Source organism: Mus musculus, chromosome 3 (genome assembly GCF_000001635.26).
Source record: "Mus musculus strain C57BL/6J chromosome 3, GRCm38.p6 C57BL/6J".
NCBI classification, from domain to species: domain Eukaryota; kingdom Metazoa; phylum Chordata; class Mammalia; order Rodentia; family Muridae; genus Mus; species Mus musculus.
The window spans coordinates 64,012,855-64,032,240 of NC_000069.6; the positions used below are offsets into that span (position 1 = coordinate 64,012,855).

Here is a 19,386-nt window from a genome sequence, read left to right on the forward strand (position 1 = left end):
TTAAACTTGGGCAGTGTTGAAGAAGGAGGACTAGATTGAACCACCATAGTCTGTTTGCTTAGGAAAGCATGTCAGGCCACTGGATTCTCTTACACAGATGCCAACAAGAACACAGGGTAGAGGAAGGAAACACTGATAGAGAATTTTGAGAATCCCAGCAGTGGATCCTTGGACCAGGATTGGTCTCTGCTGGAATTGAGGGAGAAAAATGCAGATTTAATAGCTTATCTTTAACAAGGACACTAATGGGGCTAGAGAGATTTCTCAGAGGTTAAGAGCAGTGACTGCTCTTCCAGAGGTCTTTAATTCAATTCCCAGCAACCACATGGTGGCTCACAACCATCTGTAATGGCATCTGATGCCCTCTTCTGGTGTGTCTGAAGATAGTCACAGTGTACTCATATACAGAAAATAAATAAATAAATAAGGCCATTAATGAACAATAATCACTGTCTATTTATTACAAAAGTAATCACATGTCTTTTAGTCTTTACCATGATGTTATTTGTATATCAGCCTTCAATTCAGATCATGAAAAGCTTACAGAAAATTTCTTTTGGACAGTCCAGATTGAAGTAAAATTGGCTTTCAGTAAAGTGAATACAATCTTTCAAAGTAGTAATCCTACTTCCATAAATACTATCATGCTTCTGGTTGTAAGATAAAGCTGGACTTATCTATTAATGCTCATGACATCAGAAATATGGAGGATGTGACCTGAAAGATTGGATTAATACTTAAATGATGTCAATAGTTAAAATAATATGCTTAGTAACCACTGAGGAACTCTTAACTGTCTGAGCACCAAGCATGACTCTTGTGTGTGTCTGTTTATGATCACCAGCCTGTCACAGGCAGTAGTTAAGATGAGGTAGCATCTGTCTTTATTGTTTATGCCAATTTAATTAGCATTCCCTGAATTCAAAGTGTTTCCTTTTGCTTACAGAAAGGCAGTTTAGTGTGGTTTATGTTATCAAAGAATTACTAAACATTATACTTAGTGTGGTACATATTATCAAGTAAAGGATACTATTTAACATTTCTTACCAAAAATCTCAAGTTGTTTAGTGTCAGAATTGCTCATTAAATGTTATTTCATAGTTGTTTCCAGTTTTTTTTTTCATAAATATTGGTTGCTTAACCAACAAGAGTTGCTTGAGACTTCTTTTTTTGTTTTTGTTTTGTTTTGTTTTGTTTTTTTGTCTTTAGTTTGTACAAAAATTTGAAATGTATCTGTTAGGATTAACCTGGAAGAGTTGTTGTGTTAAAAAGAGAAAGCTGGGAAAGCCAGAATTCCAAGTTCATGGGATCATGCCAGCTTGAACTGTCCTAAGATGATTGAAAGCCACACATACAGTTTCTCACAGTAGCATGTTTCTTCTGATCTGTTTCTGTCTAGAGTTGTCTATATCTTTGGTCCACCAGTTAAAGAGCCTCCTACAGATGTTACTCCAACTTTTTTGACAACAGGAGTGCTCAGTACTTTACGCCAAGCTGATTTTGAGGCCCATAACATTCTCAGGGAGTCTGGTAAGTGCTCATTCTGTTTATCACAGCACACTGTATATGTAACAGAATTTTTGTTTTTGTTTTGTTTTTTAGAAGTTTGGCCTTAATAATTTGAAACAGTAGGATGTAACTTTTGCTGTTTGTTATGGGAGTTTCCATAATACTGCAGTTTTAAAATATAATTTTCAGCTATTCACAGATACGTAGATTAGCAAAAAATGTGCATAGCCATGCTTGTCTTCACAGCAGCTGATGTGGACCCGAGCACTACTCATCTTGTTTGAGCTTTGTGCTCAAGTGTTCTTGTCATGGTCTATTTGCTGTTGCATTTTCAACATTTTCAGGGTTTTTTTGTTGTTGATTTCGCTATTTAAAAAATCACCCTGAAGTGTAACACTGAAGAGCTAGCTAGACCCCAGAGCACAAGAAAGCTGTGATGTACCTCATTTGAAGATCCAGGTGTTAGATAAGTCAAGGCAGGAGTTGTAGTTCAGTTAATGTAAGTTTAATTTTGATGGATCTAAAATAAATGTTAAGTTAGATGTCTTAAAACAGAAATACACTCTAGGCTTGATTTTGCATGGAGCACATTTGACCATAGGTTTATGGGAACCTATTTCTATTTCCATTTCCCCTGGGAAAAGTGGGCTGTTGATCACTAAGTTGGTGTGGGACTATACTGAATAACAGAAATTGATTTTCTTTTATGTTTCTCATTGCTGCAGCATTGCTGTGGACAAAACATTCTTTTGCTTATGTTTGTTTTCGTTTGTGATGGGCTCTCGTTTTATAGTCTGGGTAGCTCTCCCTTTTGAGACTTTCCTGTCAGCCTCTCACGTGGTGAGAGTACAGATATGAGCGATCACATCTGCATATGATACTGCTGCATCCACTTTCAACACTGTAGAAGTATTTGAATTCAGTGTGTGACCAGTGTTTTATGTGTGCAAGGAAGGGGAAGAGGGAGAGCTAACTACTCTTCTTTGCTAGGATCTCCTTGAGGTGTGTTAGTATTTCTCCATCGTGGGATGACACTAAACACTACATGGTTCTTTCTTTAGGGTTTGCTGGGAAAATCAGCCAGATGCCAGTGATTTTGACCCCTTTACATTTCGATAGAGATCCACTTCAGAAGCAGCCTTCATGCCAGAGGTCTGTGGTTATTCGAACCTTTATTACTAGTGACTTCATGACTGGTGTACCTGCAACACCTGGCAATGAGATTCCTGTAGAGGTAATTTATGTCACTTTTTCTAATACACATGTGTGTCATTCCCTTATATATTACCAGGTACAGTGATAGATATACGTTGTGACAATTTATATTTCTAGGATTGGTTCTTTATAAGATAGGTTTATTTTTCTTTGTTTTCACTTATTTAATACAGTGTAGCAGGAAGGGACTTTAAATATAATACAACTTTGAGATACCTGCTTATTGTGATTATTACATAGAGCATAACCTAACTGCTGATTTTTACTTACTTTAAATAGTTTTCTCATATAAAGGACACAATCCTAGGAGTGGAGGAGAGTTGGGATTTTTAAGAATAAGGATGAGATTTGATGGTATTTACAATTACAATTATTTTTTAAGATGAAGTCTTGAATCTTACACTCTCTGTGAACCTCTGGCTAAGGATGAGCTTGAACTTCCGATCATCCTGCTTCTCCCAAGTGCTAGGATCCTAGGCATGTGCCACCCTGGTGGGGTTGGAGCCCTATGGTGCCATTGTTTTTCTTCACCACTCTCCTTGTGTTTCACCAAGTGAAGTTCCAGAGGAGTTATTTATACAGCAGCCAGTGAAACGTGGAACTGAGAATTTGATTAGTAGAGCTCTTCTTTACAGCACTATTGCGAGGCTCTGTCATGGACTGCTGGATGGCTTGGTGGGGTGTGTTTAATTAACATCTGTTTCTTATGACCAACTTTGTCATATCTTCAAGACAGTCAGGTGCTCAAACTGTTTTTGACAAACATTATTATTAAGAGTGCTTACTGTGATATTTTGGTAGTGTTGGAGTTCTATGTTAAAGCTATAGACAATTTACAAAATATTTATTAACACATAAAGTGATATACTTGGATGCTTATAGCACTGTCAAACACTTTGAGGAGTATTGGTTCTGAGTCAGTATATCTGTAGAGCAAATAATCAGAACCATCTTTCATGTGTGAAGTGTAATAGCCAAAAAAGATCATGTTTTAGTTTGAAGATCAAGCATGTATTCTCATTTTTTTTTCTTGTAATCTTTGTTTGGTAAACAGGTGGTGCTAAAGATGGTCACTGAGATAAAGAAGATTCCTGGAATTTCTAGAATTATGTATGACCTAACTTCAAAGCCCCCGGGAACCACTGAGTGGGAGTAATAAATGCTTTGTTGAGGAACTGTGTGTAACTGAGGCTCATTAGAAACCACTTGTTAATGGTATGCAGTACTGTGAAAAATGTTCGTGAAACAGCTACTTCATATCTGAGCTCTCATAGCAGTGATCCATGGCTTAGTGTGGAGCTGAGGATGATTAAAATGGAAGGAAGCGTTAGTGTGTCTGGGTAAATAATCATGGCACCATTGCCCAAGTGCAGACAGATTGTTCTTACTTTTGCCTCAGTTATGTATAGACCATTGATATCTGTATATAACGATGGATGACCAGCTTCTGTCTGCTTGCTAGGAACTGTTAGAAACAAAACACCCTTTAATTACCAGTGTGACTTTCTGTGTGTGCCTTTTGGAGAGTCCAATTTTTTTTTTAGTTTTTTTTTTTTTTTTTCTTCAGCAGGTGAGGAAACCCTATTTATGCCATAGAAAGGTATAATAAAGGTATTTTGACTTTTTTTTTTTTTTTTTTTTTTTGTGTGTCATGACACAAGGAAAGTAAAATGTAAGATGCTTCAAAGATGTAGCATACCAGGGATTTATTATGGAAGGAGTTTAATGATACCCCAGCCCTGGGTAAAAAGGAACTGACGACGTTTCCTACGGATGCCATGCTTTTCACTGTCATCTTGTTAATATATAAGCAAGAGCTTTATCCTTCTGGCCCTGTGTCACTAGTTCCTACATCTGTGTACAAAGAGTATTTAATCTCTCCTCAAGGCTGTCTGAGAACTTGTTCTTTTTCTTTGGGAGAGGGAATGTTTCTATTACTTAGGAAAGAGCTGTGTAAAAGGACACCCAAGGTCTGGTCTATAGACAGGTTTGTTATTCCTTGCTAAGAAGTCTTGACTGATGCAGGGTATTTGCCAACATCTTTTCTACTAACTTCTGGAGAAGGTTCAAGACCAGGGCAGGACTTGATTCCATTGCCAATAGTTCTCACAGGTTCTTTATGACAGCCATACAAGCCTGAGAAAGTAGGCAGTACAAAGTTAAGTTCTAAAAAATAGTACCATGTTTCTCTCACTTGCTTTTACCCCAGGTTGCAGTCTGTTGTCTGGTTTAGAAGATCTTTTCTATTACTTCAGTACCAGTTTCTACTTAGGATTCAGTGTTAAATGAAAACAAAAGTGGAAGTCATCTTTTTGACTAGTCTATAGATAGCCAGAAACTGCTGCTGAACCAAGAGGAAAAGATCTCTAACAGCAGACATCCACACTGGAAACACTATTTGTCTTCTACAAAAGCTGAAGTGTTCATTGTCCCAGTGAGAAAGTTCTGATGGCTTTCTAAAAGGAAGATGTGGTTGATAGATTTAGGCAGATTGAGGGTTCTGTTATTTCTGAGTGGGAACTGCCAAGTACAGAATGTTTACCAAAGTATCAGTGCATGTTTGATTACATAGAAAACCTTGTTCTAGCAAAAGTATCTGCTGTACACAGCAAGAATCAGGAAGAATATGGGATGTTCTAACCCTGAAGTTTTTTGTGGCATACTGATCACTGCTGGTCAGGTGATCATATATTCTGGGAAGAGCTGCTTATTTGTGACTTTAGCATTCTGGACGTTTGTGGTATATAGAATACTCAGAAAGATTGGAGTTAAAATGTATGTAGTGTTTTTCTCATATGTTCTCTTAGATGACTTTATGTAATCCTTAATGCTGAAAAGAAAATTTCTCCCAAAAATATCTGTACATCATATAGAAACTTTGTGAGACTGAGAGCTAATTTTCATGTTTACTATCTATTTTTCTATGTGGTTATTTTGCCTGTCACAATAGTTCATGTGGGCCATTGAAAATAGTTACAGTCAAGAAGACAAACAAGCTTAACTTGGAAATTGTTACCAGTGACTTTAAGAACCAACTGGGAGGGGAGGGAGCTATTCTTCTGTTAAGTGTATTCCAGCCCTAAAAGCTCATATGGCCTTACAGGCTATTTACTTTTTGCTTGGATAGTAACATTTATCGCTCGATATCCTGGGCAGTTTTGGCTTATACTATTAGTTATTTGGGACACTTACATAATTGTGTTTTATTTCTTCGTAACTATTAGAGTAAGCGAGATCTGTGAAAATGTGATTTATTCTAAAATTGGCAGACCAGAAAACATTTAAAAGCCGAATAAATAAATCCTAGACCTATCTTAGGGAACCTATCAGTGATGGTCTGTCTATGGGATATAACAACCTCATATATATTTTTTTTTACTTTTATTTTAGTTTTTAGTTTTAAGAGTAATTTATTATATATATATGAGTACACTGTAGCTGTCTTCAGACACACAGAAGAGGGCATCAGATCCCATTACTGATGGTTGTGAGCTACTATGTGGTTGCTGGGGGTTGAACTCACGACCTCTGGAAGAGCAGTCAGTGCTCTTAACCTCTGAGTCATCTATCCAGTTTGTTTTGAGGACAAGTTTTTAGATGTATCTCAGTGATGGGATTATACCATTTCTCCTGCCCACCCCATCTTGTAGTAGCTGCATGCAACCATAAATCATAAAATTGATATCCTTGCTGTGTTAGAACTTAGATTCTCATAGCCAATTTTAGAGAATAACTGAATTCTATTCTGTATAGAGACTGAAGGTATTTGGGTAAAATAGACAATACTGCCCATCTTCCTGGTTTTCCTTGCTATTAAGGATGTGTTGTCCTGGAAAGATATTTAATCTCATTGCCTCGTCTTATGAAGGCCCAACATCAACCAGACTCTGCATAGGTCCTCTGTCTCCTTGAAACAGGATTTATGTGGCTCATCCTCAAGTTCATCATGTATTTTTCTACACCACAAGTACTGTCTTCAGTGTTATGCTACTGGTAATTGAACCCAGAACCACATGTGTATGCCTGGAAAACACTACCAATTGAGCCTCATGCCTAGTTGCATTCCTGGTTATAAGCAAGAAAAGGCATGGCAAGAGACAGTGGAAAAGCTGGATAGCACTTAAAAAATGAACAAACAACCCCCCCCCCAAAAAAAACGAAAAACAATAAACACAAACATTCATCTGTGGCCACCAGCTGAAGAACATACCATCAAGATTTGGTCATCTCAGATTCTTTAAAAAAAAAAAAGCTCATTTGCAGTGTTTGCAGACTTTCACTTTACTTTGCATTTTTGGAAGAGCTATTAGAATATATTTCTGTTTTGACAACAGATAAGTATTCATAACTGCTAACTATTGGCAGAGCAGGAGCTGGATTCAGGTTTTCTGATTCTCTGTTGAGGTTCTGTGTACAACTCATCAAGAATATACTTTCACAGTATTGCCTCAACTGGGGTTCTGGGGGGCCCATTGTCTTTCAGAAGTACCAGCATCCTCCCTCCCAGTGTTCTGACCTTGCTTTCCCACTGCTCCCCTGTGTGATCCTCCCCAGTCCCCATTCTTCTAGACTCTGCAGAGTGATGTTAGAAGGCAAGCCCTCGTTATTATTACCTCAGTGAAGGATATTCCTTTAATTAGCCCAAGTCTAGCTTTAAGTACCGGTTAGACGTTTTTGACTTGAGAATTCCTTCTTGATTGAAGTAGCTGTACCAGATGGCAGAGGGAAACTATCTTTTACTTGAGGCTTTTCTTTCACTGCAGTAATGGCTTTTGCTACATCTGCATATGTGTTTTTGTTGAGATTGGGGACCATTTGTGGTAATTGAATCTAGGTCCAGTTGTAGTATGTTTGTGAGTATTTAACAGCCAAATGAGTCCCCAGAATATCAAGATGCCAGCTTTCAACAGTAGGCACGCTGTATGTAGAAGAGTCACAGCCCATGGAAATGTTCACGTTTGCCAACTTTGGTTGCTGCTGTCTGAGGAATTTAAAAAACAAAAAACTCAAATCTGACTAAATTGGGGTGTGTGGGGCACGTGTGCAGAGTTTTTAAGTTTCTCAGAAGGAAAAATTACTATTAAGGGATATAACTGGTCTATTGTTAGAGTCAACTAGGTGAGGAATGTAAACTGGAGAGTCTTGCTGGGATCCTCATTAACTAAGTTCAGACCCTAGGTACAGACTTTTGGATCTCATTGCATCTATGTTCCACAGAAGTTAGACATACCAGCCTGTGTAGGGAATCTGAAAGGTAACCGACATTGTTACCCATGTTGAGATCTGTATACCCCCATGGACTGATTTACCCTCTTTCTTCCTATTTCTTTTTTTTTTTTTCTCTTAGAAGAAATCTACCCCTGTGTTATAGCCACCTGCAGTTCTGTGATTGCTCAGGTCATAGGCTAAACTATTCTTACATAGCTGAAAAAAAAAACTTAGGAACTGTGCAATTTGGTTATTAGCAATTAGAACTAGAAATACTTCAACTAGTCATTTAATAGCACCATTGTCATTTTCCTACTAAGATCTTTGTTTTCTGTGAACCTTCGGGCAGCTTTGACCTTATTTAGAGTTAGTAAAGACTCAAAAGAGGTTTGTTATTTCTTTCATGTGTTAAATTCAGAAACACCAAAATATGAGTTGTTGAAGAACCTGAACTGAGTGGAATCTAGTGGAGTCACATACCTTTGAAGAATACACTTGTACTGTCTTTACATGACTGTAACTATTACCACCTGGATATTTACATAAAGTGAATGTAGACATCCTCTGAGAATATTTTTTATGAAGTGCTACTTGTTAATTGAAATCAATAGTGTAGTTTTTGTGAATTGCTCTGTAATTGCAAGTGACTGCCATGTATTTTATGTTGCAGTAATATTGACTATAAAATCGCCTTGCTGAATTAATGTGAAATGACTAAAATCCCTTTTGTCTTCAGTAAATTTCATAAAGGCCTAAATGATGATTTCATAATTTGTCATTAAGTCTTGGTGTTAATCAAAAAGGGAAGCAAGAACCAGAAGGACCTGACATGTTCAGATTATCAAAACACTGCATATATTATCGAGGGTTCTAAACAGTAAGCTTAATCAACTTCCTTAGGTGTGTAGGAATATGTCAACTTCTTGTCCAGTCTTAACAGTGGACACAAAGCTTGGGGTTGGTCTTCATTTAAACGAACAACTAAAGGTTTGTGTATGCATGTATGCTTTTAAAATCATATTCTGAATATTCATTTTATGTAAATTGTTATTCAGCTCAAAATGCAGAATTTACTAATTCAGTGTATTTTATAGTGCTGTAGGTCAAGCCCAGTAACTGATGTGCAATCATTTTTCTTCAGCTACATCACAAGCTTTGGGTTCTTATTTGCTTATAGCTATATTATGAATGGAGCAAAGCTATCTCTTGTGAGAGAAGCCTAGAGGAAACGGTGCTCTGCCTTGTTAATGCTTCCAATCTGTGACCTGGTATGGCCTTCTGCTAACCCAGATAACAAATTCAACTTTTATTTTTGAGAAGGTTTTTACTATCTTAACACAGCTTAAAAAAATGTTTCTGAGTTTAAATCTGCAGAGTTCATATAAATCAAAACTGTCATTCTTCACAGTATTAAAAAATACCGTGTTTAACATGGGGGAAATGTTTTTCATTTTTAAAGTTATTTGTGATTTATATTACACGAGTTTAAGTAGATTAGATCCTAAGAAATGAATTTAGAAATCCTTATCTAGCCTTGATACTAAGTTAAATCCTTACTAAAGTTGTCTTTAGTTAGAGTACTGTGCCTTCATTACTATTTTAGACAACATGTCACTGCCCAAAATACTAATTTTTCTTTTAAACAGTTAGTGAAAATCATTAAAAAATTCCCACTTATGTGGCTCTGTAAAATAATAGAGCACACAGAGCCCTTTGTCAAGGTGTATTTGTCTACATTGCAATGACTCATTTACTCCACTTTGTGGAATAAAAAAGTAGCTAATTGCAAGAAATTTCCATCTTGTGGTTTTGTTTTGTTGTTGTTGTTTTGTTTGTTTGTTTTTTGTTTTTGAGACAGGGTTTCTCTGTATAGCCCTAGCTGTCCTGGAACTCACTTGGTAGACCAGGCTGGCCTGGAACTCAGAAATCCACCTGCCTCTGCCTCCCAAGTGCTGGGATTAAAGGCATGCACCACCACCACCCTGTTTTTTTTTTTTTTTCCTTGTTCTTTCTAATGCAGTTTATATTTGATTATAAGTGGTGAAGACAAAATAAACCGAACTAATTTTTATAGCATTTTATTGGGAAAGTACCAAACAGTCCATATACCCAGAGCAGACATACTATTAATGAAGGACTGTTCACTCCACAAACTTCTCTAAAAATTTGGAAGTTCTTAAATACAAAACTTAGGACAGTGCAATATAAGAAAAAAAGGCTAGGGTGGTGAATCACTATTCACTGGTGATATTCTATGACAACTGATTTTAGGATGAATATTCTCCTTTTATGAGAATTTTTTGTGATGGTTATTTTATTTTTTAAGATTTTGTTTTCAGAACAGTGTATGTGTGTGGCTGTATGTGAACATGTACATATGAGTACAGGTTGAGAGAGGTGGAGGATTTCAGACCTGCAGGCTGAAGCTAGAGAGAACTATGAGCCACCAGGGAGTGTGCTGGGGATCAAACTGTCTAAGAGCAGGATGCGCAAAGTAACAGTGAACAACCAGCTAAAGGGGCAAACTGCTGATATTCCAGCCCAGTAAAGAATAACATACTTGTTACTTTATAGTGATGTAACATTTCTTCACCCAAACTCACACCTATACTTCTCTCTTTTCAAATTAATGACCTCTTTTCTTAGTAATTGGAATAAGTTGTTTTGTTTTGTGAGACAGGGTTTTTCTCTGTGGCTCTTGCTGTCCTTAAAACAGACCTCAAACCCACAGAAATCTGCTTGCCTCTATCTCCTGAGTGCTGGGATTTAAGGCATGCACCAACATTCTGGCCTAGAGTAGTGTTTTAAATAAAAATTGAAATAAAAAATGGCTAAATGTAACTCTTAAGTAAAAACTTCAAAGTTTCTGTCTGCCTTTATTTTTGGTCCATTCCTTTGCAGAAGCAAAGGTAACAACTTAAGTCTCCACATAATTTTCAAGTTTTTTTTTCTTTGTCATACTAATTTTTTGTTTATATGCTAAAATACCATGACCAGAAAACAGAGAAGCAAGAATTATTTGTGTTAATGGTTCCAGAGGGCTATGAGTCCATTATGAGCACACCTTTAATCTCAGCACTCGGGTGGCAAAGGTGGATAGACATTTGTTGAGTTTCAGGCCATCCAGAGCTACAAATACTGTCCATCATGGTAGTAGAGCTGAATATCCACATCTTCAAATGAAAGCAGTGAGTGAAGAAAATGTGCAGCTTTAAAGTCAAAGGCCACTTTCAGTGCTGTTCTCCTCCAGCAAGTCTGTACCTCATCCTCTGCCAAACAGTGCTACCAACTGGAAACCAAACATTTAAATGCCACATCTTATAGGTGCTCATTCAGAGCATCACATATAATTTATATACCATTGATTCATGCAGAACTATTTTTCCATTAATTTACACATTTTATATCGTAATATCAGTCCCCCTCTTCCAAGTTCCACCCTTACAAGTCTCCCTCCCCTTCTCTGAGAAGGGGGAGCCCTGACCTGAACCCTTTTCCCCATCAAGTCATTGCAGGACTAGGCACATCCTCTCCCACTGAGGCTAGACAAGGCTGCCCAGTTAGAGGAATGGAATCCACAGCCAAGAAACATGTAGGGACAGCTCCCGCTCCAACTGTTGGGAGACCCATGAAGACCAAGCTGCACATTGGCTATAATGTGTAGGTGGCCTAGGTCCAGCCCCTGTATGGTCTTTGGTTGGTAGTTCTGTCTCAGGGAGCCCCCAAGGTTCCAGGTTAGTTGATTCTGCTGGTCTTCCTTTGGAGTCCCTGTCCTCTTAAGGTCCCTCATTTGTTCCCTCAACATTTCCTCCCCGACTTCCATCTAATGTTTACCTGTGGTCTCTGCATTTGTTTCTACTGGCTGCCCAGAGGAGCCTCTCAGAGGACTTTTATGGTAGGCTCTGTTTGAAAGCATAGCAGAGTATCATTAATAGGGTCAGGGATTTGTTCTTACCCATGGGATGAATCTCAATTTGGGGCAGTCATTGATTACCCATTTCAACCAGCTCTGTTCCATCTTTGCCTTTGCACAACTTGTAGACAGGACACATTTTTAGTCGAAAGATTTGTGGGTGGGTTGCTGTCCTTATCCCTCCACTGGGATTCCTGCCTGGTTAGAAAGTGGCCACTTCAGTATCCATAAGCCCCACTGCTAGGAGTCTCAGCTAGGGTCACACCCATAGACACCCTTGGAGTCCCCCATCTCATCCTAGGTTTCTGGCACATCCTAGAGATCCCCCTTATGTGAATTTCCATTCTCTTTCTCCTGCTCTCCCTACACCTGATTTCCCCACGTAGCTGCTCCCCTCCTTATCCCCTCTCCTACTCAGTTCCCTCTCTCTACTACCTCCAATAACTATTTTATTTCCTTTTTAAGAAAGGTTTCATCCATCCTCCCTTTGACCCTCCTTGGTATTTGGCTTCTTTGGCTCTGAAGATTGTAGCTTAGTTATCCTGTACTTTTTGGCTAATATCCCCTTAGCCATAGCAGTGAGTACATATCAGCATTGCCTTTTGGGTCTGGGTTTACTCACTCAGGATGGTATTTTCTAGTTCTATCCATTTGCCTGCAAAGTTCTTGATGTCCTTGTTTTTAAAAAATGACTAGTTTTCCATTGTGTAAATGAACCACATTTCCTTTATTCATTCTTCAGTTGAGGAACATCTAGGTTGTTTCCAGTTTCTAGCAATTTGAATAAAGCCGCAATGAACATAGTTGAGCAAGTGTGTTTGTGGGACAGTGAAGAATCTTTTGGATATAAGCCCAGGAGTGGTATAACTGGGTCTTGAGGTTCAGAACTATTCCCCATTTCCCGAGAAACCACTAAATGTGTCCTGTCTATAAGAAGTGTGGCATATCCTCGCCAGCATCTGCTGTCACCTGAATTTTTGATCCTACCCATTCAAACTAGTGTGAGGTAGAATCTCAGGGGTTTTTTGATTTGCATTTCCCTGATGATTAAGGATGTTGAACATTTTTTTCAAGTGCTTCTCAGCCCTTCGGTATTCCTCAGGTGAGAATTCTTTGTTTAGCTCTGTACTCCACTTTTTAATGGGGTTATTTGAATTTCTGGAGTTCAGCTTTTTGAGCTCTTTGTATATGTTAGATATTGGTACCCTATCAGATTTAGGATTGGTAAAAATTTTTTCCCAATCTGTTGGTGGCCTTTTTGTCTTATTGACAGTATCTTTTGCCCTACAGAAGCTTTACAATTGTATGAGGTCCCATTTGTTGATTCTTGATCTTACAGCACAGGCCATTGCTGTTCTGTTTAGGAAATTTCCCCCTGTGCCCATATCATCGAGGCTTTTCTATATTTTCTCCTCTATAAATTTCAGTGCCTCTGGTTTTATGTGGAGGTCTTTGATCTACTTAGACTTAAGCTTTGTACAAGGAGATAAGAATGTATCAATTCGAATTCTTCTACATGCTAACCACCAGCATCATTTGTTGAAAATGCTGTCTTTTTTCCACTGGATGGGTTTAGGTCCCTTGTCAAAGATCAAGTGACCATAGGTGTGTGGGTTCATTTCTGGGTCTTCAATTCTATTCCATTGATCTACCAGTCTGTCGCTGTACCAGTACCATGCAGTTTTTATCACAATTACTCTGTAGTACAGCTTGAGGTCAGGCATGGTGATTCCACCAGAGTTCTTTTATTGTTGAAAATAGTTTTTGCTATCCTAGGATTTTTGTTATTCCAGATGAATTTACAAATTGCCCTTTCTAACTCTGTGAAGAATAGTGTTGGAATTTTGATGGGGATTGCATTGAATCTGTAGATTGCTTTCCGCAGGATATCCATTTTTACTATATTGATCCTGACAATCCATGAGCATGGGAGATCATTCCATCTTCTGAGATCTTCTTTGATTTCTTTCTTCAGAGACTTGAAGTACTTAACATACAGATCTTTTACTTCCTTAGTTAGAGTCACACCAAGGTATTTTATATCATTTTTGACTATTGAGAAGGGTGTTCTTTCCCTAATTTTTTCTCATCCTGTTTATCCTTTGTGTAGAGAAAGGCCATTGACTTGTTTGAGTTAATTGTATATCCAGCTACTGCACTGAAGCTGTATCAGGTTTAGGAGTTTTCTGGTGGAATTTTGAGGGTCACATATATACTATCATATCATCTGCAAAAAGTGATATTTTGACTTGTTCCTTTCCAATTTGTATCCCCATGTTCTCCTTTTGTTGTTGAATTGCTCTGGCTAGGACTTCAAGTACTATATTGATAGGTAGGGAAAAAAGTCCCTGATTTTAGTGTGATTGCTTCCAACTTCTATCCATTTACTTGGATGTTGGCTACTGGTTTGCTGTAGATTGCTTTTATCATGTTAAGGTATGGGCTTCGAATTCCTGATCTTTCCAAGACTTTTATCATGAATGGGTGTTGGATTTTGTCAAATGTTTTCTCAGCATCTAACAAGATGATCATGTGGTTTTTGTCTTTGAGTTTGTTTATATAGTAGATTACATTGATGGATTTCCATATATTAAACCATCCCTGCATCCCTGGGATGAAGCCTACTTGGTCATGATGGATGATCATTTTGATGTGTTCTTGGATTCGGTTTGCGAGGATTTTATTGAGTATTTTTGCATCAATATTCATAAGGGAAATTGGTCTGAAGCTCTCTTTCTTTGTTGGATCTGTATGTGGTTTAGGTATCAGAGTAACTGTGGCTTCATAGGACGAATTAGGTAGAGTACCTTGTTTCTATTTTGTGGAATAGTTTGAGGATAGTTGGAAGTAGGCCTTCTTTGAAGAGCTGAGAGAACTCTGCACTAAACCCTTCAGGTCCTTGGATTTTTTTTTGGTTGGGAGACTATTAATGACTCCTACTATTACTTTAGGGGAAATGGGACTGTTAAGATTGTTAATCTGATCCTGATTTAACTTTGGTACCTGGTATCTGTCTAGGAAGTTGTCCATTTCGTCCAGGTTTTCCAGTTTTTTTGAGTATAGCCTTTTGTAGTAGGATCTGATGGTGTTTTGGATTTCCTCAGGATCTGTTATGTCTCCCTTTTCATTGCTGATTTTGTCAATTAGCATACTTTCCCTGTGCCCTCTAGTGAGTCTGGCTAAGGGTTTATCTATCTTGTTGATTTTCTCAAAGAACCAGCTCCTGGTTTGGTTGATTCTTTGTATAGTTCTTTTTGTTTCCACTTGGTTGATTTCAGCCCTAAGTTTGATTATTTCCTGCCATCTACCCCTCTAGGGTGAATTTGCTTCCTTTCGCTCTAGAGCTTCTAGGTGTGCTATCAGACTGCTAGAGAATGCTCCCTCTAGTTTCTTTTTGGAGGCACTCAGGGCTATGAGTTTTCCTCTTAGGACTGCTTTCATTGTGTCCCATAAGTTTGGGTATGTTGTGGCTTCATTTTCATTAAACTCTAAAGTCTTTAATTTCTTTCTTTATTTCTTCCTTGACCAAGGTATCATTGAGTAGTGTGTTGTTCAGTTTCCATGTGAATGTTGGCTTTCTATTATTTATGCTGTTATTGACAATCAGCCTTAGTCCATGGTGATCTGATAGGATGCATGGGAAAATTTCAATATTTTTGTATCTGTTAAGGCCTGTTTTGATACCTATTATGTGGTCAATTTTGGAGGAGGTGCTGGGAAGAAGGTATATCCTTTTGTTTTAGGATAAAATCTTCTGTAGATATCTGTTAAATCCACTTGTTTCATCACTTCTGTTAGTGGCCATGTGTCTCTGTTTAGTTTCTATTTCCAGGTTCTGTCCATTGGTGAGAGTGGGGTGTTGAAGTCTCCCACTATTATTGTGTGAGGTTCAGTGTGTGCTTTGCGATTTGCTAAAATTTCTTTAATGGGTGTGGATGCCCTTGCATTTGGAGCATAGATATTCAGAATTGAGAGTTTTTCTTGGTAGATTTTTCCTTTGATGAGTATGAAGTGCCTCTCCTTTTCTTTTTTGATAACTTTGGGTTGGAAGTCAATTTAATTTGACGTTAGAATGGTTACTCCAGCTTGTTTCTTCAGACCATTTGCTTGGAAAATTGTTTTCCAGACTCTTACCCTGAGGTAGTGTCTGTCTTTGTCCTGAGGTGGGTTTGCTGTAAGCAGCAAAATGTTGGTTCCTGTTTGTGTAGTCAGTCTGTTATTCTATCCCTTTTTGGGGGGGAGTTGAGTCCAATGATGTTAAGAGAAATCAAAGAAAAATTGTTGCTTCCTGTTATTTTTGTTGTTATAGTTGGGATTCTGTTCTTGTGGCTGTCTTCTTTTAGTTTTGTTGAAAGATTACTTTCTTGCTTTTTCCAGGGTGTAGTTTCCATCTTTGTGTTGGTGGTTTCCTTTTATTATTCTTTGAAGGGCTGAATTCGTGGAAAGATATTGTGTGAATTTGGTTCTATCATGGAATAATTTGGTTTCTCCATCTATGGTAATTGAGAGTTTTGCTGGGTATAGTAGCCTGCGCTGGCATTTGTGTTCTCTTAGTGTCTGTTTAACATCTGTCCAGGATCTTCTGGATTTCATAGTCTCTGGTGAGAAGTCTGGAGTAATTCTAATAGGCCTGCCTTTATATGTTACTTGACCTTTTCCCCTTACTGCTTTTAATATTCTGTCTTTATTTAGTGCATTTGTTGTTCTGATTATTATGTGTCGGGAGGAATTTCTTTTCTGGTCCAGTCTATTTGGAGTTCTGTAGGCTTCTTGTATGTTCATGGGTATGTCTTTCTTTAGGTATGGGAGATTTTCCTCTATAATTTTGTTGAAGATATTTGCTGGCCCTTTAAGTTGAAAATCTTCATTCTCATCTACTCCTATTCTCCGTAGGTTTGGTCTTTTCATTGTGTCCTGGATATCCTGGATGTTTTTGAGTTAGGATCTTTTTGCATTTTGCATTTTCTTTGATTGTTGTGTCCATATTCTCTATGGAATCTTCTGATCCTGAGATTCTCTCTTCCATCTCTTGTATTCTGTTGCTGATGGTTCCTGATTTCTTTCCTAGGGTTTATATTTCCAGAGTTGTTTCCCTTTGAGTTTCCTTCATTGTTTCTACTTCCATTTTTAGATCTTGGATTTTTTTTTTTTCAATTCCATCCCCTGTTTGGTTGTGTTTTCCTGTAATTCTTTAATGGACTTTTGTGTATCATCTACATGTTAGCAGTGTTTGACTGTAGTTCTTTAAGGACTTCTACATGTTTAGCAGTGTTTGCCTATAGTTCTTTAAGGGATTTTTGTGTTTCCTCTTTAAGGTCTTTTATCTGTTTAGCAGTGTCTTCCTGTAATTACTTGTGGGATTTTTGTGCTTCCTCTTTAAGGGCTTCTATTTGTTTAGCAGTGTTCTTCTATATTTCTTTAAGTGAGTTATTAATACTCTTCTTAAAATCTTCTACCACCATCATGAGTGTCCCATCTAACGGGACCCAGTTATTCGTGGGTACAAGGGGGAACGCAAACCTGCAAGAGAAATGAGCGAGAAAATGAAGCAAGACCAAGCAAAGAGTTGTTAAGGTCTGTTTAATGAAGGCCAGGAGCCTGATTATAAGCACACAGTGAAAGAAAATAGGGAGGGGCTGAGGGGGAATTAACAAAGAACAATGAAGTGGGCATCTGGGGACATGAAGGCCGAATTCAGACTGCAAGCGGGAGGCATCCTGAGTCTTATCTCTAGAATGTAGATTCCTCCTTAACAACCTTGGGTGTCAGGCTGGGCTCAGTGCATAGCTCATGTCCTTAGACGTCTTGGGAGTCAGGAAGAGATAAGGAAGAGGGGACTATAATTCAAACTTTTAGGGTCTTAGGTGCCAGGAAGGGAATGGGGAGGAAGAGGCAACCGGCTCCTTAACACAAGGCCATTTAGCTTGTTAGGGTGGGAAACTGTGAAAGGCTTACTTTTTCACAATATGGTCTTCAACATCCCCCCCCCCCTTGAATTAAATTTAATAAGGCCACACTTAACTGAGGTGATCAAATGATCTTCTCTTCCTTGGATAAGTGGGCATTAACCATTGCTGGGGGAGCATTGACCCAATTCCTCCCGTGGGTGCTGTCACGACCCACACTCATGGCTCTTGTTATCTTTTAGGGAGGGGAGGCAGAGCCTTAGAAAGATTCTTTGGTTGTAACTAGAACTAGATACCAACCTCCGTGCAAACCGGTTGTATCTCTCAGGGAACTCAGAAATGTTCTAGTTGGACCTTCCCCTGCAGTGCTTAGCCTTGTTCTCATGCTGGTGTCCATACTGGGTTCGTAATATCATGAACCAGTATGCACAGGTCTGAGTCCTGTGCAGCTCCTAAAGGAGAATTGTCAACCTCAGATTCAGCAAGGCCTCTGTGGGCTGTACCCACAAGAATTTTGCCAATCGTAACACCACAATTTGTGGCTCTTAGGCTATATTAGGAGCTGGAGGTCACTCTCCTCACTCTATTGTCTCCAGGGCTTGAGGAACCAAGGGGACTCTGCATTTGCAGCAAGGGTGGGAAACTGGAGGCCAGCAGCTGCTCTTTCTGAATTGGTGGAAGGGAGATCTTTGAGTCTCGGATATCCAGCCGATGGTAGTGAACTGCAACCAGCTTGCTTAAAGCAGCTTCAATCTGTGACTTAACAAAACTGCTTAATCTATTAAAGGCCCAAGGGCCAAAAGACAAAAGCAGCAAAATACCCACGAAAGGTCCCAAAAGGTTGGGAAGTAGGGTAGTGAGCCAAGGAGAAGTAGAAAACCAATTTTGATACCAATATTCTTGTTTCTCTGTGTTGCGTTTTCTCTCTTCTAAACTATTTCTAACTTCGTCTATGCTATCTTGAACTAAGCCAGTTTTATCAGAATAAATACAACATTCTTCTTTGAGGGCTGCACATAACCCTCCCTCTTGTAGGAACATTAAATCAAGCCCTCATCTGTTCTGTAACACTATCACAGACAGAGAGACCAAGGAGTCTTTTAAATTTTTCAAGCCCTTTTGTAGCTCTTGTATATATCTGTCCACAGCAAGGCTAAGCTGTTTGTATTGCTGTTGGGAGGTGACCAAAGAGGCAATGCCAGTTCCTGCACCTGTGGCTCCTAAGCTCAGGATTACTGCCAAGGTCACTGCAGAAATAGGCTCTCTCTTATCATGGGGTAGGTCTGTGCCTCTCTCCCAGAATCAGAGGAGGTCCTCTGCATTGGTGTACTGTCAGTTTTAGGAGAAGCTGACCCAGAGCACAATAATCTCTGTCAGCTAAAAAGGTCTGGGTAACCACATAGGTTGTAAGTCCAGTAGAACATGCTAAATAAGTACCATTAGGTGCCCCAAGGTATCGAGAGGTGGCATTTACAATAATAGTCTGATTGCAAACCTCTAACAAGGCCTGAGGGGGAAGCATGAAAGGCCCCAAAAGGCATAACCCTAGGCCGGACACCTGACTCAGAGTCAGCCTGTCATGGTTCTCGGGGTGCCATCCAAGTCTGCTGGAATCATTGATTGCAATAATTGATA

The 19,386-nt window shown here is 38.8% G+C and overlaps 1 protein-coding gene across 2 annotated transcripts in view; it reads left to right on the forward strand.

The window, feature by feature from the left end:
* The window catches only part of Gmps (guanine monophosphate synthetase), a 57,922-nt gene extending 49,222 nt beyond the window's left edge, over positions 1 to 8,700 (forward strand). Inside the window, exons 15-17 of one of the 2 annotated variants that reach the window (XM_011240078.3) lie at positions 1,400 to 1,530; positions 2,571 to 2,743; positions 3,779 to 8,700. In XM_011240078.3, the coding sequence (XP_011238380.1) occupies positions 1,400 to 1,530; positions 2,571 to 2,743; positions 3,779 to 3,880 (406 nt within the window). In that variant the 3' untranslated portion in view covers positions 3,881 to 8,700. The remainder of the gene's footprint in view (positions 1 to 1,399; positions 1,531 to 2,570; positions 2,744 to 3,778) is intronic. The other variant, NM_001033300.2, reaches the window with a different exon arrangement.
* Positions 8,701 to 19,386: the final 10,686 nt, after the last annotated feature.